General features: G+C 46.2%; 1 protein-coding gene across 2 annotated transcripts in view; it reads left to right on the forward strand.

Moving 5' to 3' along the window:
- cstpp1 (centriolar satellite-associated tubulin polyglutamylase complex regulator 1) overlaps positions 1-27,852 on the forward strand; it is a 311,978-nt gene that overhangs the window by 256,066 nt on the left and 28,060 nt on the right. For both annotated transcript variants that reach the window (XM_078549561.1, XM_078549560.1), the window contains exon 6: positions 18,844-19,033. In XM_078549561.1, the coding sequence (XP_078405687.1) occupies positions 18,844-19,033 (190 nt within the window). The remainder of the gene's footprint in view (positions 1-18,843; positions 19,034-27,852) is intronic.

The raw sequence follows: 27,852 nt of genomic DNA on the forward strand, positions 1-27,852 counted from the left end.
TTCACTTTGACCTCTCTCTCCCTTTTCATATATCTAAAGTAGCTCTTACTGTCCATTTTTATATTGCTTGCTAGTTTACCCTCAAAGTTTATTTCCTCCTTCTTTATTACTCTTTGTCATCTTTTGTTGGTTTTTAAAACTTTCCCAATCCTCTGGCTTACCACTAATCTTCGCTACGTTGTGTGTTTTTTTATTTCAATTTGATACTATCCTTAACTTCCTTGGTTAACCATGGTTGGCTTATCCCCTTCCCGGAATCCTTCTTCCTGACCGGGATATATTGTTGGGTGGTGGGTGGACTGTCACTGAAATTGCTAGACTGTCGCCATGTGGTTGGTAGATTCACTGCAGGGCTGGATTTAACGGGCGCTGAACCCCACCCCCCCCCCAATTTGCCCTGATTGACCATTCATTGAGTGAAGGTGGGCCTTCTTCCCCTCAGCAGTAGAAAGTTCCACATTGGAGAGCAGCTGGCCTCTGGCTGCCAACCAATCAGAGGGCAGCAGCTCTCCAATGTCGTGGCCACTGTCGGTGCTGCAGCGATTCTCACGAGGAGGTGAGTGACGCTGCATCCGGGATTTGTGCTATTGAGAATCCCACTGTTCTGGCAAATCCACCTGCTGGCTTGTCCCTCCTCCTCCCTGCTGAGAGAGAACACCATGTGATCACCACCCTTTGTTTATCGGGCATCCATCGCCCTCCTAATGCAGCGATTGAGGGTTTTCCAGAAAATGTTCAATGTGTCAACTACTTCTGCCTGGGATGACCCAGTCTCATAGATGTTTAATACAACGGTAACCTTGACAGCCACTGGCAGTGCCATCCTCGCCCTGGGGTGAGGCTGCGGGTCCTGTTGAAGGAGGTAGCACAGTTTTGTGACTACCTCCATACTGAATGCAAGTTGCCTCAGGCATTGCTGCTTGGTGAGGTGGGGATAGGAGAAGCGCCCCCTGAAAACCTATGGTGGGTAGGGCCTTCTGTGGAGAGCCCTCCTGCTCCTCCACCTTCAAAGAGTTTCCCCTCTCTGCAGTCTCTTCTCCATTTCTCCACCATGTTGCTGACCCAGAATCACTGCAGCGACAGCCCCCTTACTTGTTGCAGACCTTTGGTCTGTGCAGGTGGTCAAATTCTCTGCCCTCTGACTGGATGTTTGCACCAGCTCATCGACTGACCTCCAGTAACAAGCCCTTGTACTTCCACAAACTTTGCCACAGCAGCAATAAGTCAAATTTGCCTGCAAGTTGGGTGGCTGGTGGTGGTAGTGGTGGTGGTGGTGGAGGGTGGGGATGGTGGGGTGGTGGGGGGTGGGGATGGTGGGGATGGTGGGGTGGCGGGGGGTGGGGATGGTGGGGTGGTGGGGGGTGGGGATAGTGGGGGCTGGGGATGGTGGGGTGGCGGGGGTGGGGTAGCGGGGGTGGGGATGGTGGGGGGTGGGGATGGTGGGGTGGCAGGGGGTGGGGATGGTGGGGTGGCGGGGGGTGGGGATGGTGGGGTGGCGGGGGGGTGGGGATGGTGGGGTGGCGGGGGGTGGGGATGGTGGGGTGGCGGGGGGGGTGGGGATGGTGGGGTGGCGGGAAGTGGGGGTGGTGGGGGGTGGGGATGGTGGGGTGGTGGGGGGTGGTGATGGTGGGGTGGCGGGGGGTGGGGATGGTGGGGGGTGGGGATGGTGGGGTGGCGGGGGGTGGGGAGTGGGGATGGTGGGGTGGCGGGGGGTGGGGAGTGGGGTGGCTGGGGGGTGGGGATGGCGGGGGGGCGGGGATGGTGGGGTGGCGGGGGGTGGGGAGTGGGGATGGTGGGGGGGTGGGGATGGTGGGAGGGTGGGGATGGTGGGATGGCGGGGGTGGGGTGGCGGGGGGTGGGGAGTGGGGATGGTGGGGTGGCAGGGGGGTGGGGATGGTGGGGTGGCGGGGGTGGGGTGGCGGGGGGTGGGGAGTGGGGATGGTGGGGTGGCGGGGGGTGGGGATGATGGGGTGGCAGGAGTGGGGATGGTGGGGTGGCGGGGGTGGGGATGATGGGGTGGTGGGGGTGGGGATGGTGGGGTGGCGGGGGTGGGGATGGTGGGGCGGCGGGGGATGGGGACGGTGTGGGGTGGGGGGGATGGTGGGGGGTTGGGGATGGTGGGGCGGCGGGGGGTGGGGACGGTGTGGGGTGGGGGGGATGGTGGGGGGTTGGGGATGGTGGGGCGGCGGGGGGTGGGGACGGTGTGGGGTGGGGGGGATGGTGGGGGGTTGGGGATGGTGGGGTTGCGGGGGGGGAGGGGCGCTCCTTCATGCAGCAGAATGCATGTTCAGCTGAGAGTGAGAGACTGAGACTGAGAGAGAGTCCATGTGTACACTGGGCTTGCAGGGTCAAAGTTACAAAGATTGCGTTACGTCAGCAGGAATGCCCTTCGCATGGGGCAACTGGAACAGAAACCGCTGGAAACACAGTGGGCACCATTCTTTCACACAGGGGCTTCCTCAGCACCGCCACCAGCAGCTCTGGCACCAGCAGCTCTGGCACCAGCTGCACTGCCACCAGCAGCACTGCCACCAGCAGCTGTGGCACCAGCAGCTCTGCCACCAGCAGCACTGCCACCAGCTGCACTGCCACCAACAGCTCTGGCACCAGCAGCACTGCCACCAGCAGCTCTGCCACCAGCAGCACCGCCACCAGCTGCACCGCCACCAGCAGCACCACCACCAGCAGCACCACCACCAGCAGCTCTGGCACCAGCAGCACTGCCACCAGCAGCTCTGCCACCAGCAGCACTGCCACCAGCAGCTCTGCCACCAGCAGCTCTGCCACCAGCAGCACTGCCACCAACAGCTCTGCCACCAGCAGCTCTGGCACCAGCAGCTCTGGCACCAGCAGCACTGCCACCAGCAGCTCTGGCACCAGCAGCACCGCCACCAGCAGCACCGCCACCAGCAGCTCTGGCACCAGCAGCTCTGGCACCAGCAGCACTGCCACCAGCAGCACTGCCACCAGCAGCTCTGGCACCAGCAGCTCTGGCACCAGGAGCACTGTCACCAGCAGCACTGCCACCAGCAGCTCTGCCACCAGCAGCACTGCCACCAGCAGCACTGCCACCAGCAGCTCTGGCACCAGCAGCTCTGCCACCAGCAGCTCTGGCACCAGCAGCTCTGGCACCAGCAGCACTGTCACCAGCAGCACTGTCACCAGCAGCTCTGCCACCAGCAGCTCTGGCACCAGGAGCACTGTCACCAGCAGCACTGCCACCAGCAGCTCTGCCACCAGTAGCACTGCCACCAGCAGCTCTGCCACCAGCAGCTCTGGCACCAGCAGCTCTGCCACCAGCAGCTCTGGCACCAGCAGCACTGCCACCAGCAGCACTGCCACCAGCAGCTCTGGCACCAGCAGCACTGCCACCAGCAGCTCTGCCACCAGCAGCTCTGCCACCAGCCGCTCTGCCCCCAGCAGCTCTATGGAGCCAAATTAAGTGGCTGTAAAGTCTGAAAATTGTCATTTTGATCATGAGTACAGTCAGCTAATGATATCTGTGGGTTACAGTGGCTTGATGTAAAGTGATAAAACCTACAAGGATGTTCATCTGTGACAAATGTCCTAATCATGCCTAATCTTATTAAATGAAACTTTGTAACATTTTGGAAATAAATGGTGGGATTTTATGTCCCCATCATGGTGGGGCTGGAAAATACAACAAACCGTTCAAAAGTCCATTGACTTTGGTGGGATTTTAAAACCCGTAAAATTCCACCCATAAAGCTGGAGCTTTTATGAAATCATTAATTAATTTGTTGCATCAATGCTCATGGTCTTTCTCTGGTGGGGACCCATGATTTTCAGGGTCAGGTTCCAAGAACAAATTTGGGACTTCACATGAATGAAGCCCCCTTAATAAGTTAAAGATTGAGGAGATATGGAGGTTCTTCTTTGCGCTCCTGAAAGCTTCTCTTCTGCTTAACAACATGGAGCCCAGGTAACAACTGGAGAGCTGCTGCTGTTAGCCTCGAACCTTCTGCCCAATCACTCAAAGTACCAGAATCTGATGGCCTACCTACCATCTTCCTCCACTACAGTAAGACCCGCACTTACCCTTCTTCTGCTCCCCTCATATCCACAAACTCCTCCCTCTCCCCCAAAACAGAGTCTCTTTCTGCGGCCCAGGCTCTGTTTCTCTCTACTTCAGGTGGTGGCATTGTGGGTATTATTGCTGGACTGATAATCCAGAGACCCTGGGGAATGCTCTGTGGACCCAGGTGCGAATTCCACCATATTCCACCAGTGAAATCTGAATTCAATGAAAATCTGGAATTAAAAAGTCTAATGATGGCCATGAAACCATTGTCGATTATTGTATAAACATCTGGTTCACTAATGCCCTTCAAGGGAAGGAAATCTGCCATTCTTACCTGGTCTGGCCTACATGTGACTCCAGACCCTCAGCAATGTGGTTGACTCTTAAGTGCCCTCTAGCCAGCCACTCGGTTGTATCAAACCACTACAAAGTCTCAAAAAAGGAAATACACCGGACGAACCACCCGGCATCGACCTAGGCACCGGAAACGACAACAGCAAGCACAGCCCTCTTGACCCTGCAAAGTCCCCCTTACTAACATCCGGGGGCTAGTGCCACAATTGGAAGCGCTGTCTCACAGACTAGTCAAGCAACAGACTGACATTGTCATCCTCGTGGAATCATACCTTACAGATAATTCCCCAGACACCACCATCACCATCCCTGGGTATGTCCTGTTCCACCGACAGGACAGACCCAGCAGAGGTGGCGCCACAGTGGCATACCGTCAGGAGGGAGTTGCCCTGGGAGCCTTCAACATTGACTTTGGACCCCATGCAGTCTCATGGCAGCAGGTGAAACATGGGCAAAGAAACCTCCTGCTGATTACCACGTACCGCCCTCCCTCAACTGATGAATCAGTGCTCCTCCATGTTGAACACCACTTGGAGGAAGCACTGAGTGTGGCAAGGGCACAGAATGTACGCTGGGTGGGGGACTTCAATGTCCATCAGCAAGAGTGGCTCAGTAGTACCACTACTGACCAAGCTGGCCAAGTCCTAAAGGACATAGCTGCTGGGTTTGCAATAGAGGGTGAGGGAACCAACAAGAGGGAAGGAGTGACAACCTCACGGTGTTGTGGAGACCAAGTCCCACCTTCACATTGAGGATACCCTCCATTGTGTTGTGTGGCACTACCATCGTGCTAAATGGAATAGATTTCGAACAGATCTAGCAGCTCAAGACTGGGCAGCCATGAGACACTGTGGGCCATCAGCAGCAGCAGAATTGTACTCGAACACAATTTGTAACCTCAATGCCTGGCATATCCACCACTCTACCATTACCTTCAAGCCAGGGGATCAACCCTGGTTCAATGAGGAATGCAGGAGGGCATGCCAGGATCAGCACCAGGCATACCTAAAAATGAGGTGTCAACCTGGTGAAGCAATAACACAGGACTACTTGCAAGCCAAACAGCATAAGCAGCAAGTGATAGACACATCCCACAACCAAAGGATCAGACCTAAGCTCTGGAGTCCTGCCACATCTAGTTGTGAATGGTGGTGGACAATTAAACAACTCACCGGAGGAGGAGGCTCCACAAATATCCCCATCTTCACTGATGGGGGAGCCCAATAGATCAATGCAAAAGATAAGGCTGAAGCATTTGCTACAATCTTCAGCCAGAAGTGCCGAGTGGATGATCCATCTTGGCTTCCTCCGGAGGTCCCCAGCATCACAGATGCCAGTCTTCAGTCAATTCAATTCATTCCATGTGATATCAAGAAACAGCTGAAGGCACTGGATAGTGTAAGGGCTATGGGCCCTGACAATATTCCGGCAATAGCATTGAAGATTTGTGCACCAGAACTTGCCACGCCCCTAGCCAAGCTGTTCCAGTACAGCTACAACACTGGCTATGCAGAAAATTGCCCAGGTATGTCCTGTACACAAAAAGCAGGACAAATTCAACCCGGCCAATTACCGCCCCATTAGTCTACTCTCCGTCATTAGTGAAGTAATGGAAGGGGTCATCAACAGTGCTATCAAGCAGCACTTGCTGAGCAATAAACTGCTCACCGACGCCCAGTTTGGGTTCCGACAGGGCCACTCAGATCCTGACCTCATTTCAGCCTTGGTTCAAACATGGACAAAAGCTGAACTCCTGAGTTGTGAGAGTGACTGCCCTTGACATCAAGGCAGCATTTAACCAAGTGTGGCATCAAGGAGCCCTAGCAAAACTGGAGTGAATGGGAATCAGGGGGAAAACTCTCCACTGGTTGGAGTCATACCTAACACAAAGGAAGATGGTTGTGGCTTTTGGAGGTCAGTCATCTCAGTTCCAGGACATCACTGCAGGAGTTCCTCAGGGTAGTGTCCTCAGCCCAGCCATCTTCAGCTGCTTCATCAATGACTTTCCTTCCATCATAAGGTCACAAGGGGGGATGTTCGCTGATGATTGCACAATGATCAGCACCATTTGCAACTCCTCAGATAATGAAGCAGTCCAAGTCCAAATACAGCAAGACCTGGACAGTATCCAAGCTTGGGCTGACAAATGGCAAGTAACATTCGCGCCAGGCAATGACCATCTCCATCAAGAAAGAATCTAACCATCACCCTATGACGTTCAATGGCATTACCATCACTGAAACCCCCACTATCAACATCCTGGGGAGTTACCATTGACCAGAAACTGAACTGGACTAGCCAAATAAATACTGTGGCTACAAGAGCAGGTCAGAGACTAGGAATCCTGCAACGAGTAACTTACCTCCAGGTGACTCCCCAAAGCTTGTCCACCATCTACAAGGCACAAGTCAGGAGTGTGATGGAATATTCCCCACTTGCCTGGATGAGTGCAGCTCCCACAACACTCAAGAAGCTTGACACCATCCAGGACAAAGCAGCCCACTTGATTGGCACCTCATCCACAAAAATTTACACCTCCTACCATTGACACACAGTAGCAGCAGTGTGTACTATCTACAAGATGCACTGCAGGAATTCACCAAGGCTCATTAGACAACACCTTCCAAACCCACAGCCACTACCATCTAGAAGGACAAGGGCAGCAGATAGATGAGAACACCACCACCTGGAACTTCCCCTTCATGTCACTCACCATCCTGAATTGGAAATATATCGCTGTTCCTTCACTGTTGCTGGATCAAAATCCTGGAACTTTCTTCCTAACAGCACTGTGGGTGTACCTACACCACATGGGTTACAGCGGTTCAAGAAGGCAGCTCACCACCACCTTCTCAAGGGCAACTAGGGATGGGCAATAAATGCTGGCCCAGCCAGTGAAGCCCACATGCTGTGAATGAATGAACAAAAAGGTTTCCTGTCTCTCTCTCCCCCTTCCACTGCCACTTGTCATCTTCAGTTAAATCTAATATAGACACATGGTGATTCTGATGCTCCCCCTGAAATTGTGACTTGCAGCAAGATCTGACTGGATCTAGTGTAGAGACAGAAAGTTGGGCTGGGAGATGGGAAATTTGGCCTGATATCTAGAGCAGACCTGTGATTCAGATGGAGGAGAGTGGGACATGACTTGGGATTGAAAGTAGTAGCTGTGGTATTCAACGGTTCAATTGTTCTACATTTGACTATGTCAGTCTGGTAACTGATCTATTGTTGCTGTGCTTCATTGGTTAAGCCAGGGTGTGGACTCAAAGCAAAGTAAACAAACACCACAGAAGTTGCTAGCAGCTGTAAGCATGAGTGCAGACATTTTGTGTTAAGCGATATTTCAAAACTCTTGTAAATAAATCTGTTGCACACTTAGAAACTGGTGTCACCTCTACATTCTCACCTCTGAGATATATAAAATGTGCAACAGTGAGAACAGGGTTTATGATTCCTGTACACATACTTAAGTCTTTGATACTACAGTTCCAATGTGTCTGCCTCTGTGCTGTACTGTATTAGTCTCTGGTGATGTGATGGAGCAACCAGAAGTAGAGTTTGCTGAATTTGATGTTGTTTCTTAATATCGGTAGATTAGCTCAATACAAGATATATTATCTTACCATCAAATTACCCACATAGAGGTTAGCATTGTCAGCTTGGTAATGTCTTGTGGGAGAACCTAGAACTAGGGGTCACTCTTTGAAAATAAGGGGCCGTCCATTTAAGACTCAGAGGGTCGTGAGTCTTTGGAACCTTTCCCCAAAAGGCGGTGGAGGCAAAGTCTGAATATTTTAAGGCAGAGATAGATAGATTCATGATAAGCAAGGGGGGTGAAAGGTTATCAGGGGTAGGCGGGAATGCGGAGTTGAGACTACAATCAGGTCAACCATGATCTTATTGAATGGTGGAGCAGGCTTGAGGGGCTGAGTGACCTACTCCTGCCCCTAATTCATATGTGTCTCATTATAGCGGATGCTGGGTTAACTGGTTTTAAATTAAATTCAAAACTTGAGTTATCAAGTTAAATTTAACCGTAATATCCGAATTACGTAGAACTTACAGCACAGTAATAGACATTAGGTTAAACAATGCTGCTTTTGGAAGGCTTTCAATTTGCGTCTTCATTGCCAATCCAGAGTGAGATTTTAAAACTCTAAACCTTGATTTCTACAGTCACACAAGCTGACTGTGGATCTTGTTCACATCACAAATGAGGGTACGTAAGATCGTGTCTTCTGTAGTCATTTGTTGACCCCTACTGGACTCAATCAGAAAGACATCACGGGAACAATAAGGTGTTACATTTTACAAATAGCTGAATAGTTAGAAAATTGACTAACAAGAAAAGAAAGCAGAGTAAGGCTAAAGGCTAGTTATTCAGAAACTGATGTTCGACAAGGATCAGTGCTAGAACACTGTTATTCAAACTTCACATTAATGATTTGGACTTAGAAATAAGTAACTCAATATTGATTTTAGCAAAGCCTTTGACAAGGTCCCACATGGGAGACTTATAAAGAAGGCAAATGCACATGGAATACAGGGTAATTTGATAAGGTGGATTCAAAATTGGCTTAGTTGTAGGAGACAGAGGGTGATGACAGAAGGCTGCTTTAGTGACTGGAAGCCAGTGTCCAGTGGCGTACCACAGGGATCTGTGCTGGGCCCCCTATTATTCGTCATTTATATAAACGACATAGATGACTATGTGGAGGGTAGGATTAGTAAGTTTGCGGACGACACAAAGATTAACCGGGTGGTTAACAGTGAGGTTGAGGGTCTTGGGCTACAGGAAGATATAGACCAGATGGTCAAATGGGCAGATAAGTGGCAGATGGAATTTAACCCTGAAAAGTGTGAGGTGATACATTTTGGAAGGAGTAATTTGACAAGAAAATATTCAATGAACGGCATGACACTAGGAAGTTCTGAGGAACAATGGGACCTTGGCGTGTGTGTCCATAGATCTCTGAAGGCGGAGGGGCATGTTAGTGGGGTGGTGAAAAAGGCATATGGGACACTTGCCTTTATCAATCAAGGCACAGATTACAAAAGTAGGGAGGTCATGTTGGAGTTGTATAGAACCTTGGTGAGGCCACAGCTGGAGTACTGTGTGCAGTTCTGGTCGCCACATTATAGGAAGGATGTGATTGCACTGGAGGGGGTGCAGAGGAGATTCACCAGGATGTTGCCTGGGACGAAACATTTAAGTTATGAAGAGAGGTTGGATAGATTTGGGTTGTTTTCATTGGAGCAGAGAAGACTGAGGGGCGACCTGATCGAGGTGTACAAGATTATGAGGGGCATGGACAGGGTGGATAGGGAGCAGCTGTTCCCCTTAGTTGAAGGTTCAGTCACGAGGGGACATAAGTTCAAGGTGAGGGGCAGGAGGTTTAGGAGGGATGTGAGGGAAAATCTTATTACCCAGAGGGTGGTGACGGTCTGGAATGCGCTGCCTGGGATGGTGGTGGAGGCGGGTTGCCTCACATCCTTTAAAAAGTACCTGAATGAGCACTTGGCACGTCATAACATTCAAGGCTATGGGCCAAGTGCTGTTAAATTGGATTAGGTAGGTAGGTCAGGTGTTTCTCATGTGTCAGTGCAGACTCGATGGGCCAAAGGGCCTCTTGTGCACTGTGTGATTCTGTGAATATATATGTGATATAAATGTTCATTATGTTATTTGTAATTTATTGTAAAGTAGACTAATAGTGGGGCCTGTGTCTATGTATGTGTGTGTGTGTGTCTGTGTGTGTGTGTCTGTGTGTGTCTATGTGTGTGGGACTTAATTGAATTAGAGACAGCTGGTCTGAAGACTTTGATGTAAGAAGAGAAGCTGGGTTTGAAATGCTGAATAGTTAAACATGGGTGAAGTTTCAGAATGTGAGGTGTAAAGGGAACATCTGCATTTTTAAATAAACCAGAGTAGGTTGAATTCAAAAGAGGGGGTGAAATGTTTCACCTAGCCATGAGAATTGAAGAAACAGTGGGCAGAATTTTGCCCTTGGTTGCGGTGCCTGGCAGGGGTGGGTGGGGGCGGTCAGGAAGCCAACCTCTGCCTGCGAATGGCACCGCACCACAATTTCACGCTGGCAGGACAATTAAGGCCTGTCCAGCGTGAAACGCAAGCGGCAGCGCTCAGCGCTCAGTGCTGCCTGTGCGAGGCAGGGGGTTGCTGGGCGGCGGGAATGCGAGTGGACCAAGTGCGAACTTCACACATGTGGGCGAGTGGGTGCTTCATAATCACCCTGAGGCACGGAGCTGCCTCAGGGAGATGAAGAGATACGAAAAAAAATAAAAAAGATAAAAACGTCTGTCACAGGAGCAGGGACATGTTATTAATGAAAAATGTAAGTTTTATTTTGTTTTTATTGGCTTTTGAAACCTTATCCCGCCCGTAGATGTGGTTTCCAAAAAAACACAAAGGCCACCTGCCCGGCAGCCATTCGGTTGGACGGGCAGCGAAAATTTTAATTTAATTGATCACTTAATGGCCTTAACAAGCCTTTTAATTGCCAGCGGACGTGCTGCTGGCTCTGGCGCGCAGCTGCCGACCCAGCTATCGCGCGACGGCACGGTGACATCAGCAAGCTCGGCCGACATCAACACACGCTCGAGCTGGTTGGGCACGCCCGCCCGCTGAGCGAAAATTTCTGCCCAGTGTGTTTATTTTTCCCAAAGGTTACTGGTAAATTTGGTACTATGATATATTTTTATTAGTAGAGAGGTTCAGGGGAACAGTGAAACAATGGGAATTTGCATTCAAAAGGGAAAATATATATAAAGGAGAGAAGGCTGTGTGCAAGAGAAGACATTCTAAGATCTAACAAGTGTGAAAAGCCTCCAGCCTCTGTGCCCAAACTGCTGTCTGCAAGAACTGAACTTAAGAAAACTCACTTTGAATTTGACTGTTCAGGGTATGGTGTGACTTTGCCCGGGTCTTTTAAAGCCTATGTGTTTTTACTGTTGCATTAACAGGGGTGTAACTGGGAGTTAGATTAAGTAGGGGAGCTAGGAGTTATCATAGTAGTAATTTGTAGACCTATGTATGTGCTTAAAATCATTTCTTTTATTAATAAATGTTTAATTTAGTTTGGTAAAAGCCCAAAAAGACTCAGTGGACTTAATACCACTGAATTCAAGGCACGCACCTTGAAATAAATATACAAATTGCAAAACATTTGTGGCAGTTGTTTCAAGTTTCCCTTTGGAAGTTGAGCTGCTCAGCATTTACCATCTGCTGTGCCATAATACTCAATATCAAACTTTGCAGTCGATACCGAACTCTATCAGATCGTCAACAATGAGGAAGACCGCAGCATAATATAAGAGATTAGAAGACTTGCAAACAGGACTGTTAAGCAACTAATTAACGTTAGTATAGGTAAATGAGGTGAAGCACTTTGGTAGAAAAAGCTGAAATATCACCTGTACCTCAGAAAATAAGAAACTGAATGAAGTAAAGGAGCAAAGGGATCTATGAATACAGATGAACAAATCATTAAAAGCATTGCAGGGTCAGCAAGGCAATTAAATATTCTAATAAAGCACTGGAATTTATTTGTAGGTGTTGTGAATTTAAAAGTAGTGACGTTACAATAAACGTGTATAGGATACTGCTCAAGCTGCACAGATCAAGGGATGTGGGAACAGTCGGGAAAGATGGCTTAGAAGTAGATGATCAGCCATGATCTGTTTGAATGGCAGAGCAGGCTCAACGGGCCGAATGGCCCTCTGCTCCTCTTTCCTATGTTCCTATCTGGTCTCCATCCCGTAAAAAGGAGATAAAAACACTGAAGAACCATGTTCTATAAAACATGGAATGGACTGATGGGATTTGACAGAATCTAGTACCTGGTGCCCTCCAGCAAGGACAAAACACGAGGTAGCCATCCACACAAACTACAAAGACCATTTGTTTCCAAGACAGTGTATCAACAATCTTTCTTCCCAAGGACAATCCCATAATGGAACAGGCTGACCAAGTAAATAGTTGCAGCCCCAGCACTTGAAATCTTCAAGACTCATCTTTAGATTATTTCCATTTAGGACTACCACCTCAGCAAGTCATGCCTGGTTTAGCTAATGTTACCCATATAAATATTGGCGGAATACGGATATTAATCTGTGATGCTGACACAACTAAAGCAGAAGGAGAAGTTGAAAAAAGATTTACAAAGATGGGCACAAGAACTGAGATATTACAGCCATCGGTAAAGATTGAACAGGTTGAGGTTTTTTTCTTTAGAAAAGAGAAGACTTGGAGGAGATCTTGTCAAGGTTTTTAAAATTATGAATGGGAGGGGCAGGGAAGATATGGCGAGAATGTTTCCACGTTGTGAGAGAAACCAACACAAGATAGCTATTATTATATCCAACAGGGGAATAAGGAAAGATTCCTTTACCTGGAGAGTGGCTGGAATGTGGAACTCGTTACTAGGAAGTGGTTGAGGCAAATAACTTAGATGCTTTCAAAAGGAAACTAGATGAGTACGGGAGAGAAAAGAGAATAGAAAAATATGCTGAAAGGCTGAGATAAGGTAGAAAGGATGGGAGGAGACTTGTGTGGGTTATGAACACTAGCACCAGTCTCAAGGTTGTATAAAAATTCTCATACCTTGGCAGTTTGCTCTCAAGGGATGCCACTATTGATGAAGATATCAGTGCATGCATCCAGATAGCAAATTCTGCCTACTGCTGACTCTATAATCCTGTCTGGAAGCAGCATGGAATTAAGCCGAAGATGAACATCAAACTCTACCAGGCCAATGTCCTTACCACCCTGTTGTATGGTGTAGAATCTTGGGTTTGTCAAAGACACAAAGCTCTGAAATGCTTCCACCAAAGATACCTGAGGTCCACCATGAGAATTCAATGTCAGGACAAAATCACAAACAACAAGGTCCTTCATTGTGCTGGGCTCAACAGCGTAGAGACCACCCTCCAAAAAATTTAACTTAGATGGGCAGGACACGTCTCCTGCTTCTTGACTACAGAGTCCCCAAGCAGACCTTCAGTGGGGAACTTCAGGGCAAATGACATCAAATTTATCAGGGTGGTCAAGGAAAACACTCTAGAGTCATCTTTAATTTGAACATTGAGAAATTCTCAGCATTTTATTTTATTGAGAAATCAAGGTGAAGGCCCAGGTCTATCGTGCATGTTTGAAAGAGTAAAAAATGATGAGGTAAATCAGGCAGAATTGGTTACTTGACACCTAGGTTGAAATTGAGAAGCCTTAAGATTGTGGGAAGAAGAGACTGAAGAGGCAAGAAATTCCTCTATTTTGAGGTCCTACAAAAGAATGAGTTAAGAGAAGAGAAACTTGCATTTAGATCATGCCTTTCTAGTTCACTGACTTATCCGAAGTGCTGCACAGTTGATGACTTAATTTTGGAGTATAGTCACTGCAGGCTTGTGGACAAACACAGCAGCCATTTTGCTTCTGAAGTAGAACTTGATCTCATGACCTTCTGACTTGAAGGGAGAGTGCTACTTTGGAGCTATGAAGACAGATTTAGAGTAATACATTGAATCTTGATTTCAATACAGCACCGGTATAGAGAGGAGGAAGAACAATTCAGCAATTATAGCTCAAGAGGAATAAAAGAGGGAAGATGATGGAGCTCTGACCATATGTCACCCATTGCTGGTATCCATCCTAAATGTTCCTACGCTTTCCAATAGTGATACAGTAGAGAAAGACAACATCTAGAGAGATGTAGACAAGGTTCTTGTAGTTAGAAGCAAGTGAAGGATTTCTTATTAGGTATAAATGATTTATTGTGTCCTGTTTGGAATGACGAGTGTTGGCAGGGTTTACTAGACATGGGATCAGCAATGGAGAGATTGTAGAAATTTTATTTTTAGCACAAAAGGAATGCAGTTATAGAGGCAGCTGATGGAATTTAATATAAAAATTAATCTCAGTAAAATTGTCAGATTGTCATAAAAACCCATCAGGTTTACTAGTGCCCTTTAGGGAAGGAAATCGGCCATTGTTACCTGGTCTGGCCTACATGTGACTCCAGACCCACAGCAATGTGGTTGATTCTTAACTGCCCTCTGAAATGGCCAAACCAGCCACTCAATTCAAGGGCAATTAGGGATGGGCAACATATGTTGTCCTTGCCGGCGACATCCCATCAAAGAATAAATTTTAAAAAGGCAGCTTCACTGGCCATTTGTTAACATATATATTCTAAAATAATTTCTAATAATCCTTAACACAAGTGATTCCCCCTTCATGCTTCTGGTACTAACAGTAAGTTTATCCCAATTACTAATGTGCCAATCACAGCAAATAATCGTTTGCTATTCAATCCCTTTAATAACTTGAACATTTCTATTGCATTTTGTTCGGTGCTCCAGTGAATGTAACTCTAGGTTTTCAAGCATCTCTTCATAATTCTCGGCAGAATCTTCAGTTCTGGCTGGAGTCAAAAATAATGATAGTGAATTTGCTGACCATTATACAGCCTGGCTAATTTACCTTTTCTAGTGTGAGGTGTGTAAAAGACTCCAATCTGCGACCACCTAATTCATATCCCACTGAACCTGAAAGTTCATACATGGTAACAATCTTGGAAACTTTCACACAGGGCTGAATATAACGGGTGCACTGGGCGGCCCTCGAAAATTAGAACACCCCCCCATTCTTTCCCACCCTTTGAAGATTATTTAAAAAATTGGGCTGCCCACTCCCACCCAGCTGCCAATGCAAACAGTTTTATGGTGTAGGCGGTGCATTATCAGGGTTAATTGGCTTGGTATCAAGCCTAATTAACCCTTGGTCACCTGTTTCAATATGGCGGGCATGCTGCCAATTTCGGCACCTACCCACCCCCATATTATGGGGGTGATCTCGAGGGGTGGGCAGGAGGGTGGTGGGGTGGGCACCGAACCCCATTTTATGTTCCCCTCTGCTGAAAAAACACTTGGCGGGGGAATGTAAAATGCAGCCCACAGTCCTAACTAACACCTTATACAGATTTATTGTAGCTTTCTTTTTTTATCTTTTAAATGCTGTATTTAACACTGTATTTCATAGGGCAGAAATTGGTTATCCACCAAAAACAGGGGTGGAGATTACAGTACGTGATTAACCCATATCCATTCACTGTATTACAGCCAGCACAGTAAATTCATACTACCTACTACTTTATATGTGTGTGCAGGTACCGCTCTGTGTATTGACTGCATGCTTCAGCGGTGGACCTGATATTATGAGTCGCTAACACTAGTTAAAGACAGACCGCAGCTTTTGAAAGGGAGGATCATTGTGGCTACAAGAGGTGGTGATACTCACCTCGACCTTTCAGTTGGAAACTGAATCTGTGCTATATATTTGAGTAATGGCTGACCATGTGTGCACAAGGTTTTCAGTCACTGCATTGAAGGTATGGCTGGAAGAGATGGAAAGGTGAGCACATATCTTCTATCCGTTGGGGTGGGAGGAGGCCCTTCAGACAGATGCTAAGGGTGTCGTGGGAGGAAGTAACAGTGGGAGTCAATGCCAGGAGTGTCAGTCCAAGAACATGGATGCAGTGCAGGAAGAAGTCTATCAAACTCACGCAAGTTGTCAAGGTCAGTGAGTTCATTTTCAATTGGCAGATCTTACCAACTGCACCACCAGCCTTATCCACTGCTCAATTCACTACATCATCCATTTACCAACAGTCTCTAACAATCAGTTTAGAGCCCTACAATTCATATGCTTCATCTCACTCTCACACTGTTACAATCTTCACACTCACAGGTCACTCACTGGCAGCTATTCAAACATGTCAATCACATCACCCAAATATATTGCTGGGCAGTCACTGACACATTACCCACTTTCTTTCAAGCGAAGGTGATGTTTAACAGCAGACAGCAGCAAAGAACTGGAGGAGGACATGTGTGCTCACATGTTTAATCCACATGGAGGAGATAGTGTTAGCATCATGCGAAGGGGCATTGCTGAGGCTGTGGCAAAGTGGCAAGGCTGAAGCGATCGACGATGAGAGTATCCTCCTCCTCTCATCCCACTTCTTTTGCAAAGAGATAAATCAAGGAAGGTTTTTGCTGTTATTCAGGGAAGTTTGACTGTGAAGACGAACAGTAAAATAGCAGACTTGTCCCTTTCCTGAGATGAGCAGAAGGAAAGGGTCCATTATCCTCCAGATGTTCCGGTTTAACAGCTGCATGTAGAGGGCCAACTTCTGCCTTTGAAGTTATCAAAGACAGACAGGGCCATTAGGGAATGACTGGCTTTCTTTCTAACTTCATGTTTTCTTAGGATGTGATTAGTTCATTGCTGAGTTCCCTTGCTGTATAATTATGACTTACTATTATGAATATGATTTTTGGGGCCACTTAGGCATAAAATAGAGCATAAAAACCTGTTCATGTAACACGTTGAGGATGGTGCCTATTTATGTACATTTATATATGATACCATCGTCAAAGTGTCACAGGAGCAGATTTTTATGTTATAGTGATGCTGAGGTGGCCCAAAAATCATATCCATAAACAGTATATATATTTATTGTGTGTCTCGTATTAACCCTCAAAACAGAAAACTAGTAGTTACCTTGGTCACTGAAGTAGAGGGAAGGGAAGCCCATTCGTCAGTTTGCCTGTAGATAAGACGGACTGGATTTTCTGAGCAGCAGCAGTGATGAGCAAATTGCTGTTGCGCTCGAAGATTCCCCCGACTTAGCCCCGCTGCACATTTCCTCCGGAATCTTCTGATTCCAGCTGTCACAGAAGTGCCCAGCGCAGCGCCGCAGGGGAACCTCTGTCGGAGCAGAGCAGAGTCAGGGGAAGATAGGACAAGCCCCTTTTTACAGCACCAGCTGCCGTATGCTAAGTTTAAATGTCCAGTCTGAAAGTTGGTGATTGGATGAAAGGGTGCGTGGGTAGGGCGGGTAGGTGGATGAGGGGGTCTGAGATGCTTGGGTGTGGTGGGTAGGCGGGTGAGGTGGTAGATGGATGAGTGGGCGGTCAAGTCAGGGGGTTAGTTGGGGGTAATGGGGTAGGATTGGGCATGTGGTCAGGGGGTGGTCGGGTCAGAGGAGTAGTCAGGTGCTCGGGGTAGTCGGGTCGGGGGGGAATAGTCAAGTTGTGTCGGGGGATAGTCAGGTTGGGTTGGGGAATTAGTCAGGTGGTCGGGTTGGGGGCGTATTCAGGTGGTCAGGGAGGTTTGGGGGAGTGATTGAGGGGACATTTGTGGAGTTATCCAGGTGTTAGACCAGGTTTTAATCCGTCTAAAAATTTCCCGGGCAGCTATCCAGGTAAGTGTCCCAAGCCTCCAAGTCTAACTCAGAGTTAGAGACATTCCCAGAGGGTCCTAGGGAGCAGGGGAATTTCCCATTGGAAGTTTAAACTTCCTGGGCAAATCCCATTTAAGTCAGCACTTCAGGACTTCCACAGGGTCCCAAAGTGCATCTTCAGTCACAGGCCTGGCCTCTGATGATCTGGAGACTGGAGGATTTGGCCCCATATCTCAAGAACTAATGTATGAATTTCAACTAAACGTGCTACACAAGTAGGGTATGGCCCAAGGAACAACTGATTAGTTTTTGACGAAGATGCTGATCCAGACCTGAATCCTGGAATTTTTTAAAGGATCCATTAACGTTGGGAGATAGGACAAATTAACTTTGTTTTTTTAGAATGCTGTGGGTTGTTTGATTTAGAATATTGTTGCTTGATTTAGAATACTGTGGATTGTATCAGTTGCTGTGATGCAATTTGTTACAGCTGTCAAAATATGAGCAGAGTTTCCAGAGCAGGTTGTTAGGTGTGGATAGGCCTGAAGACTGCTCAGTGAGATGGAAGCTCTCAATAAAAAGGCTTATTTTTTAGCTTTGTAGTTACAGAGCATCAACCAGGCTGGGAAAAGCCTCGTGGAAGAGCTACATAATTGTAATAACATTTGAGTTAACGTAATGTGACAGAGGTATGCACTCTACTGAATGCCCCCTTCTCTTCTTTTTTATTTAGGGATCATCTGATTCTATAATATATTGTACTCAAACAGCAACTTATACTTATATAGCACCTTTAACATAATGAAATATCCCAAGGCTCTTCACAGGAGCATTACAAAACAAAGTATGACACCGAGCCACATCAGGAGATATTAAGGACCAAACGTTTTGTCAAAGAAGTATAGGAGTGTCTTAAAAGAGGAAAGTGAGGTAGCGTGGCGGAGAGGAGAAGGGAGGGAATTCCAGAGATTGGGCCCTAGTCAACTGAAGCCACCGCCACCAGTGGTGGAGCAATTATGATTGGGAATGCACAAGAGGCCAGAATTAAGAGGAATGCAGATATTTAGGAAGGTTGTGGCCGTTGGAGGAGATCACTAAGGAATTTATAATAAAAATCATTTGATTTGAAAATGTTTCTGTATATAGCACATTCTTGGCTTAAAACTTTTATATTTTTTCCCTCAGAATTCCTTGAAAGTATTGCTGTCATTTATCAAGATCTCCTTATGGGAAAAAATCCAAACGCTGTGATCGTGCCAACTTCTTCAGTCCAACAACATCGCTTACTGTCTAATGACACAGCAACACAAGAAGGCGTGGATGCGTCTCAGTTTTATGGCTGTTTGGAAACGCTCTGTGACAGATACAAGCACAAGTAAGTATTATTGTGTCGGTTGTGCATGTTGAGCCTGTCATGTATGTCATGATTGTCCAACCATTGATCAATTTTCTTCTTCCTTTTTTCATTATTTACGTCAATTTGTTTCCCTCCTAATATTCAGCACTCTTTGCATAACATTTTTCCTGCTGACTTAAGTTTTCTTACCCGTCACACTCTACCAATAAAATTATTTCCAATTGGATTCCAAATTCTTCACTTGGCCAACTGCTGATCCTTAAATCCAACATTTCTAATATAACAAACGCATACAAATAATTTGAAGCTCACCTATGAAGTTACCAATTGTTTTATTGGGCTGGAATTAGTCCTACCATCACGACACCCAAAAGTCATTGGAGATCTTACACGGGTCCGTGTCGGTTGGCTGAACATGATTATGTGGCAGCAACCTCATGAGTGAGGGTGATGCCGATTTGCCACTGCATCATGTAGCTGGGGGCGGGCGTCTCTGACGTTGCATCGTCTGATGGTCATGTAGGAGCTGCCACCATATTTAAAGAGTTAGAGTTGGAAATTGCCTTGTGGGCTTTTTAAGAATGCTCTGCAGTTTAGATCTCCAGCATCTGAATTTCAAAAACAAGACGTTCCAAAGTCCAGGTAGAAGATTCCTCTACCGTCAGACCGTCTACCGTCAATTAGTGGCATCAACAGGTTCAACCGAGGTCTGAGATCTCACAGTCCACCTGCTGCATCCCCTCCAGAGCTCGAGGATGAAGGACAGGGTGGATGATTCCCATCCTGCCACTACTTCCCAGTTTCCTTGCAAGTAGCCTCCTAAGTGGCTCCTCTTAGGGGCTCAGATCTGTGATGCCTCTTTAAGGGGTGGCCCCTCTGCACCCCAGTTGTGCAAGGCCCCTTTAAATTTTGTACCCTGTCCTTCTCGGTTCTGAATTTCCCACCTAAAGCTCCACCCCTCAGAGTGTCAGCTCAGCAAGATTGTACCCAGACCAAACATCTCCATGATCAGTCCAGTGTCCTGTGACTCAGTCTCTTGGAAATCCAAAAGACACACACTGAGTCAAGGGAGGCCCATAGAAGGCGCCAGCTTTCACTGGGTGGGTTACTGAAGGTAAGTCTGAGTTTCACTACACTGGGAAGGCAGGATTAAATCACATTTAAATTATATGCAAGTGGGCAATTAAGCACATCAGGTGAGTTTCCCATTTTGTTGCCTTCCCACAACTGACTTGATCGTTTACAGTTTTTCCGCCACCAAGAGTCCGACACGCGGCCTCCTGTGCTTTTCTCTGTGTCCACCCGGCATCTTGCCCACACCAGCAGGCTCCACAAAATCCAGCCCATAGTCTTTCCCTCCCATGTATGGCACAGTGCACCACATTAGGCCTCACAGACATCCTGAAACTGTGCTACGTTATCCTTGATTATTTGTGGTCCGGCCCCACTCTGCTGAGATCTGATGTTTATGGACCCTCAGAATTGCACAGTGAAGATGATGTAAATAACCAAGCAACGAGACAGTAATTCCCAAAAAATCAATAAAATGTCCTAACCTGGGACCATTCTCTCTTGCGCATTGCAGCAGATCCATATTTCACACCAGATTTCCTGCTGAAATGGTCACTTTGCTAGCTGTGTTCCCAAACTGTCATCTTCAAACCATTGATTGTGCTAAATGCATTTTCACTCATTGTATAGTCTCCTCTCTGTAGCTATAAGCACAGTTTCAGATTTGCCCAATATTGCTCTTGCCTTTGAGTTGAATGGTCGGTACTGAGCGAGTTCTGCATTATAAGAGGTGCCATATTTCAGACGAGTTCTAACAAAGCCCTGTCTTCTTGTTCAGGAAGATCATAAAATATCCCTTTTCAAAGAACAACAGAGTATTTCTCCTGTCCTGATCTGCTTGTAATTACCTGTACCAGGAGATCTGCTGTCATGGTATGTCTTTCTCTCCTGTCTTGCGCCATCTTCATACATCCACTGTCACTCATCTGCAACTGCTCTGTGATGACTGTCATCCAACTAGCCTAGGTTGACCCCTCTTTCTGCTGACCTCTACTTTACCCTCTAGGTATTTTTGATGTCTATCCATAAGACATATCAATTGGTCATTGCTGTTTGTGGGACCTTGCTGTGCACAAACTGGCTGCTCTGTCATCTGTGATGACTAACTATGCTTCAAAGGGTCAATAATTAGTTTTGAATTATTGAAAGAAGAGACATACTATTGAAGCATTTTGTCTTGCGCTCACCAGGACAGAACAAGAATGTCAAATTTCAAAGGGAGCAACAATTTATACTGCATGAAGAAAGAGTACTGATTGGTTGACTGATTGACTCTAATTGGTCAAAGTGTTGCAATGGAGAATGCACCAGGGAGTTATTATCCCCCACGCTTTTGTTTGATTCAAAAAGGGTGCAATGCCTGGACATGTTCCTTTTGCCTGCAGAGGACAGGTCCTTGCACATGAATATATGTGGCTTCTAGCACGCATAATGAACCACATTGCGAGCCCAACTGATAATCTTATATTGGTTGTTAGTGTAATTTTTAGCACATTCGTGTTTGTTCAGCAAGTGCTGCCAATTGTGGAATCACATCTAATGTGAGACATTAGTGGTGAAGTATTTCGGAACATCCCAAAGATGTCCTCGATACTTAATAAATGCAAGTCATTTTCTTTTCCGGCCTCCAAATTCTCGCACCGTCACACTCCACCAACTTCTTCCATTTCCCATCCACTGCCCGTCCCTGCTTCAGTCCCAGACTTTGCCACTCACTGTCTTCCCTCATGGCAGGTTCCATGTACACGCTGTACTTTATCACTCACTCATTTCCCTTTCTTGAGAGTATTTTTAAATTCTCTGGAGATATTGTGTAATTAAGAGCTCCGAGATTTAGTTGGTACTGTTAGGAGGTAATTAAATAATTTATAAACGGATGCCTTGGTTCTCAAATATTTTTTAAAGCATTTTTGCTTAAGTTACTGTTTTAAAGCAATGGAATGAGCCATTAAAGGATAATTACACTGAGTATGAAAGCAAACTAAGGATTACAAGTCAAATATTAAGAGTGGAATTGATCTTAAAAGATTGATATAGAGAGCAGAGCAAATTACAATTAATTAAGAGATATAGTGACGTATTTAAGAATCAGTTTAATATTTTTTATGCATGAGCAATTCCAATGGAGATCAACAATAAACAAAAACATGGTCCTTCAATCTATACCTAAGGAGCTGTTTATAATCACACATTTCACAAGTCAGGAGACTGGGTTTTCTGAGTTGCATTCAGTTTTACAGCCTGCTGCAGCCTCACTCAGCACAAACCAACGGGGAGGAAACAGAATTTCAGTGTAACCTGACAGGAGAGGGTGAAGGGAGCCATCGGAAACTGAGATTGAGGGGTGTGAAGAAGATTGCTTGTTTAAAGTGGGGATTTGAATGGAAAATAACCGTCATTGTGATGCTGTATCAACTATTTGAAAGCAATTTAACCATCATGTTTAGTAACAGAAGTACCAACTTATGTAAGCACAATAGCCAGCAAATTTGTCATTAAATTGAGGAGAATTCCCCACAATTTATACCACAGTCCTCCTGTGACTGTTGAACATCCCTCCAGCTTTACCTGTGGCAAGTCTATGCAGCACTATTCATTCAAAATAACTGTATCTTATAAGCATGTATTCTGGGTTTGTCAAATCTTCTGAGGTCGTGCTAGCTTTTATGAAGCAATTCCTTAACTTTCACTAGTTTTCCAGGTTGTCCCATATACAGTAGCTCACTTCTGTTCTGCGCCCCCTGTCACTTCCACACACTTCGTAAACTGGTCTATATTGCCTTTAAAAGGACAGGTGTACCATCACTGGGTATCTCTACCATCTTTGCAGTCACATACCCTTCTCAATGTGCCAGTCTAAGTCTCTGCAGCTTTTACATGCGCACTGTAATGTGCTTGCTATCTGAAAAGGTTCAGTGATGTAAGGAAGCAGAGAGATTTTGCTGCCTTACTCCTTTAACCCCCTCCGCAAAGCTGTACAGATTACACGACATGGACTGTTTGTTATCTTAATTGAATTGTGCTTTATCTTTCATTAAATCCTAAAATCTCGTAACAGAGCTCGCTGAAATCAATGTTTTGTTTAAACTAATCGGAGGCAATTGTACAAACTCCATCGGCACAAACCAAAAGTTATTATTGAGATGCTGTTTTCAAGCAGGGCATTACGCTGCCTCCAAATTGATGGCAACACAAAACCTATCACTAGAACCATAAATTTCATGGCAAAATGAAATGGGTTTGCAGTTTGGCAGGATTTGCATTACGAAGTTTGTGCCAAAGTTCAATCCATGCCAGGTTGATTCTGGCACGAGCTCAGAAATTTAAGCAGGTTATTGGATCGTTGAGCCACAAAGCAGAGACATGTTAAATCTTAAAGCATGCCAATTCTTTTTCTAAACATATGAAGTTTCTGTTTATTCAGCAGAGTAAAGGTTAATAAACTGCTGACTGCATCTTATACTATTCCAAATAATCAAGAGACATAAAGAACAGTGATCCTAAAAGAAATGTTTAGTCTGTGTCTCCAGACTTTATATAAAAAAAAATGGTCATACGGCAGCAGCCTACATCTGCTTAGCTAAGGCATGCTGTGTAACACAACAACACACCTTCTTCTGCTGAGCGTACCATTAGTGAACCCCAGTTTCTTTTCATGGGACCTCCTTGTGACTACAGGCGACTTAAAAGGGCCTCAACTGTGCCGTGGACGGGCGACCCTAGCAGACGCCTCCCCCGGCCGCTTGTAAAATCATGGTGGGTGGGTGGGGGGGCGGGGGTGGTGTGTGGACTGGCAGCTATGGCACGGTGCCCTAATTTACGGGTCTGCCTGCCTGCTTTCCCACCCACGCGGGGTGGGCGGCGAAACCCAGCCCTACGTCTGAGTTCCTGCCACGGCATGCACTTAAATTTGAGCAGAATGAAACTTAAGATACGTTGGAGGAATTTTTCCAGTAAAGTATTTCCAAATGTCCATCTCTAAATTCAAAAGTTGGAAGACATTTTTGCAATTTAAATGGGTAGCAATCCAACACACCGCTAAATGTAATCACTAACCTGTAGTTTCCAAACCACACTGCTTACTATCTTTGCATGTGGTATGTTCCAGTACACTCCCATTTGACATGAGTGAACATTTTTTTCATTGAAATCCCTCCAACTGTTAGACAGGCAACATAGATTTCCCCTCAAACAGGAAACCCTCAGTTCAGATCTCCTACCAAGGCCAGTTTGCCACGCTGGTGCTGTTGACATTGGATATCCTCCAGCCGCGACTCTCAAGGATAGGAAAATGAGGGAGGAATTGGCAGGTTCCCAAAATTATATCTGGACAAAGTAGCTCAAAAGGAACCCAGCTTTGTAATTCTCAGCCCTGCCTGTACCGTACGTGGGGAATGGGTAGCCTGTCCTGTTCCAAGCAGGCACAAAATGTTCTGGCTTAGACCTCCAATAGGAGATAATATTCTGAGTAATATTCTGATATAAAACCCAGCAGAAAGTCTGTTCCAATGTCACTCAATGTAAACTTGAGGAACAGCACCTCATCTTTTGATTAGGGGCTCCCTTTTCAACACTGAGTTCAACAATTTCAAACCATAACTCTACCCCTGGCACATTTTGTTTCCTTTCCTCTGTATTTTTAGGTTTTTCTCTTATTTTCCCTTTCACACAGCAGCACACCCACTCTAGGTACATCTGCTGTTTTATTGTTTTTTTTCCTCTTGCCCCATCTCCATTCCCTTTGACCCTGGAAGACTAACTCTTCTGTCATTCAATCTCTCCTGTCTTCCACCCAGACCATCTCTTTGTCCTTGTCCCACCCACCCCTTGATCAAAACCTATTGCATCTCTAACTTTCCCCAGTTCTGATGAAAGATCATCAACCTGAAACATTGGGCAGGATCTTCCGGTCAGCGAGCGGGGGCGGGGCCCGCTCGCCAACGCATAAAATGACGCGGGATGATGTCGGGAAGAACTCCCGATGTCACCCCCACGTCGTTTCCATTTTCAGGTCGGCAGGGGCGCAGCCGAATCAGCTGTGCGCCCGCCAACCAGTCAACGGCCTATTGAGGCCATTGAAAAACTAATTAAAGTCATTAATGGACCTGCCCATCCAACCTTAAGGCTGGCGGGCAGGTTGGGAGCCCTGGCAGGCTTCAGAAAAAGCATGAAACCTCATCCATGGGCAGGATGAGGTTTCATGAGGGTCTTTAAGTTTTTTATCACATCTTTCAATAAAAGTATGGACATGTCCCAACTCATGTGACAGTGTCACATGAGGGGACATGGCAGGGAAATTTTTTAAACCTCTTTATTTCAAGTTTTAAATCGGAGACAATCTCCCTGAGGCAGCACTTAGCCTCAGAGTGATCTGTGCACTCGTTTGCGCACATGCGCGAAACAGCGCACTCCCGGCTGAGGGAATTCTCCCCCCACCACTCCCCCGCCCGCACAGGGAGCGCATGTCACTTCCGAGTGGATGTCACACTGGGCGGGTCTTAATTGGCCCACCCACGTAAAATGGCGGCAAGGCCCCGATTGGGGACGCGCCCGCTCCCGCAACTCTCCCCTGCCAGGTCATTAACTCTGTTTCCCTCTCCACAGAGGCTGCCTGACCTGCTGAGTACTTCCAGCATTTTCTGTTTTGATTTTAGATTTCCAGCATCCACAGTATTATGCTTTCCCGGCAGAAAGCCGTCCTGTCTTCTGACAGTTTTGTTGTGTTCACCAATCTGATACACGGATTAAAGGAAAGATTGAAAGATGATTGAAGAATTTTAGGGCCAGTGGCCAACCGATTTTTGTAGCACCAACTGGACCTCTTGCAGATCCTACTTGTTACCATCAATAACAATCACCTGGCCTTGGTGTTTGCCTTTACATGGCAACCTTAGGAGGACGATCTGCTGCAGGGAACCAATATAAGACCATAAGATGTGGGAGCAGAATTAGGCCATTCAGCCCATCAAGTCTGCTCCACCATTCAATGAGATCATGGCTGATCTGCTAATCCTCAACTCCAATTTCCTGCCTTTTCCCCATAAACCTCGATTCCCTTACTGATTAAAAATGTGTATTCCTCAGCCTTGAAGATACGACCCCGCCTCTACAGCCCCCTGTGGTAAAGAAGTCCACAGATTAACAGCCCTCTGAGTGAGGAAATTTCTCCTCACCACTGTCTTAAATGGGCGACCTCTCACTCTGAGATTATGCCCTCTGGTCCTAGACTCTCCCACAAGGGGAAACAACCTCTCAGCATCTATCCTGTCAATCCCCTAAGAATCTTATATGTTTCAATAAGGTCGCCTCTCATTCTTCTATACCAATGAGCACAGGCCCAACCTATTCAACCTCTCCTCATAAGAAAATCTCTCCATACCCAGTATCAACCTAGTGAACCTTCTCTGGACTGTCTCCAATGCCAGTACATCTTTCCTTAGATACGGGGACCAAAACAGTATTCTAGATGTGGTCCAACTAGTGCCTTGTATAGTTTTAGCAAGACTTCCCTATTTTTATACTCCATTCCCTTTGAAATAAAGGCCAACATTCCATTTGCCTTCTCTATTTCCTGTTGAACTTGTATGTTAGCTTTTTGGGATTCAAGCACGAGGACCCCCATTCCCTCTGTGCTGCAGCTTTCTTCAGTCATTCTCCATCTAAATAAAATTCAGCTCATCTATTCTTCCTGCCAAAGTGCATAACCTCATATTTTCCCACATTATATTCCATCTGCCAAGTTTTTGCCCACTCACTTAACCTGTCTATATCCCTCTGTAGACTCTTTGTGTCATACTCACCACTTGCCTTCCCACCTATTTTTGTGTCATCTGCAAACTTGGCAGTAGTACATTTATTTCCCTCATCTCATCTAAGTTATTAATATATATTGTAAATAATTGTGGCCCCAGCACTGATCCCTGTGGCACTCCACTAGTTACAGGTTGCCATCCTGAAAATGACCTCTCATCCCAACTCTCTGTCTCCTATTAGTTAGCCAATCCTCTACCCATGCTAATATACTGCCCTCAACACCATGGGCTCTTATCTTATTAAGTAGCTTTATGTGCGGTACATTATCGAATACCTTTTGGAAATCCAAATATATTACATCTACTGGTTCACCTATATCTATCCTGCTTGTTATCTCCTCAAAGAATTCTAATAAATTTGTCAGGCATGATTTCCCCTTCATGAACCCATGCTGACTCTGCTCGATTATATTATGTATTTCTAAATGCTCTGCTATTGCATCCTTTATAATAGACTCTAACATTTTCCCAATGACAGATGTTAAGCTAACTGGCCTATAATTACCTGTTTTTTGTCTCCCTCCCTTTTTGAATAAGGGTGTTACATTGGCAGTTTTCCAATCCTCTGGGACTTTTCCAGGATCTAAGGATCCTTGGAAGATTACTACCAGTGAAATCCACTATCTCTGCAGCTATTTCCTTTAATATCCTATGATGCAACCCATCAGGTCCAGGGGACTTATCAGCCTTTAGCCCCGTTAGTTTCCCTAGTTAGTTCCCTTTTTCTCTAGTGATAGTTATTGTATTTATTTCCTCCCCCCTTTTGCCCCTTGATTATTTAGTATTTATGGAATGCTATTAGTGTCTTCTACCATGAAGACTGAAGCAAAGTAATTATTCAACTCCTCTGCCATTTCCTGGTTCACTATTATTATTTCCCCAGCCTCATTCTCTAAGAGGCCTATGTTCACTTTGGCCTCTCTTTTCCTTTTTATATATTAAAAGAAGCTCTTA

Source organism: Cetorhinus maximus, chromosome 9, assembly GCF_964194155.1.
Source record: "Cetorhinus maximus chromosome 9, sCetMax3.hap1.1, whole genome shotgun sequence".
NCBI lineage: Eukaryota > Metazoa > Chordata > Chondrichthyes > Lamniformes > Cetorhinidae > Cetorhinus > Cetorhinus maximus.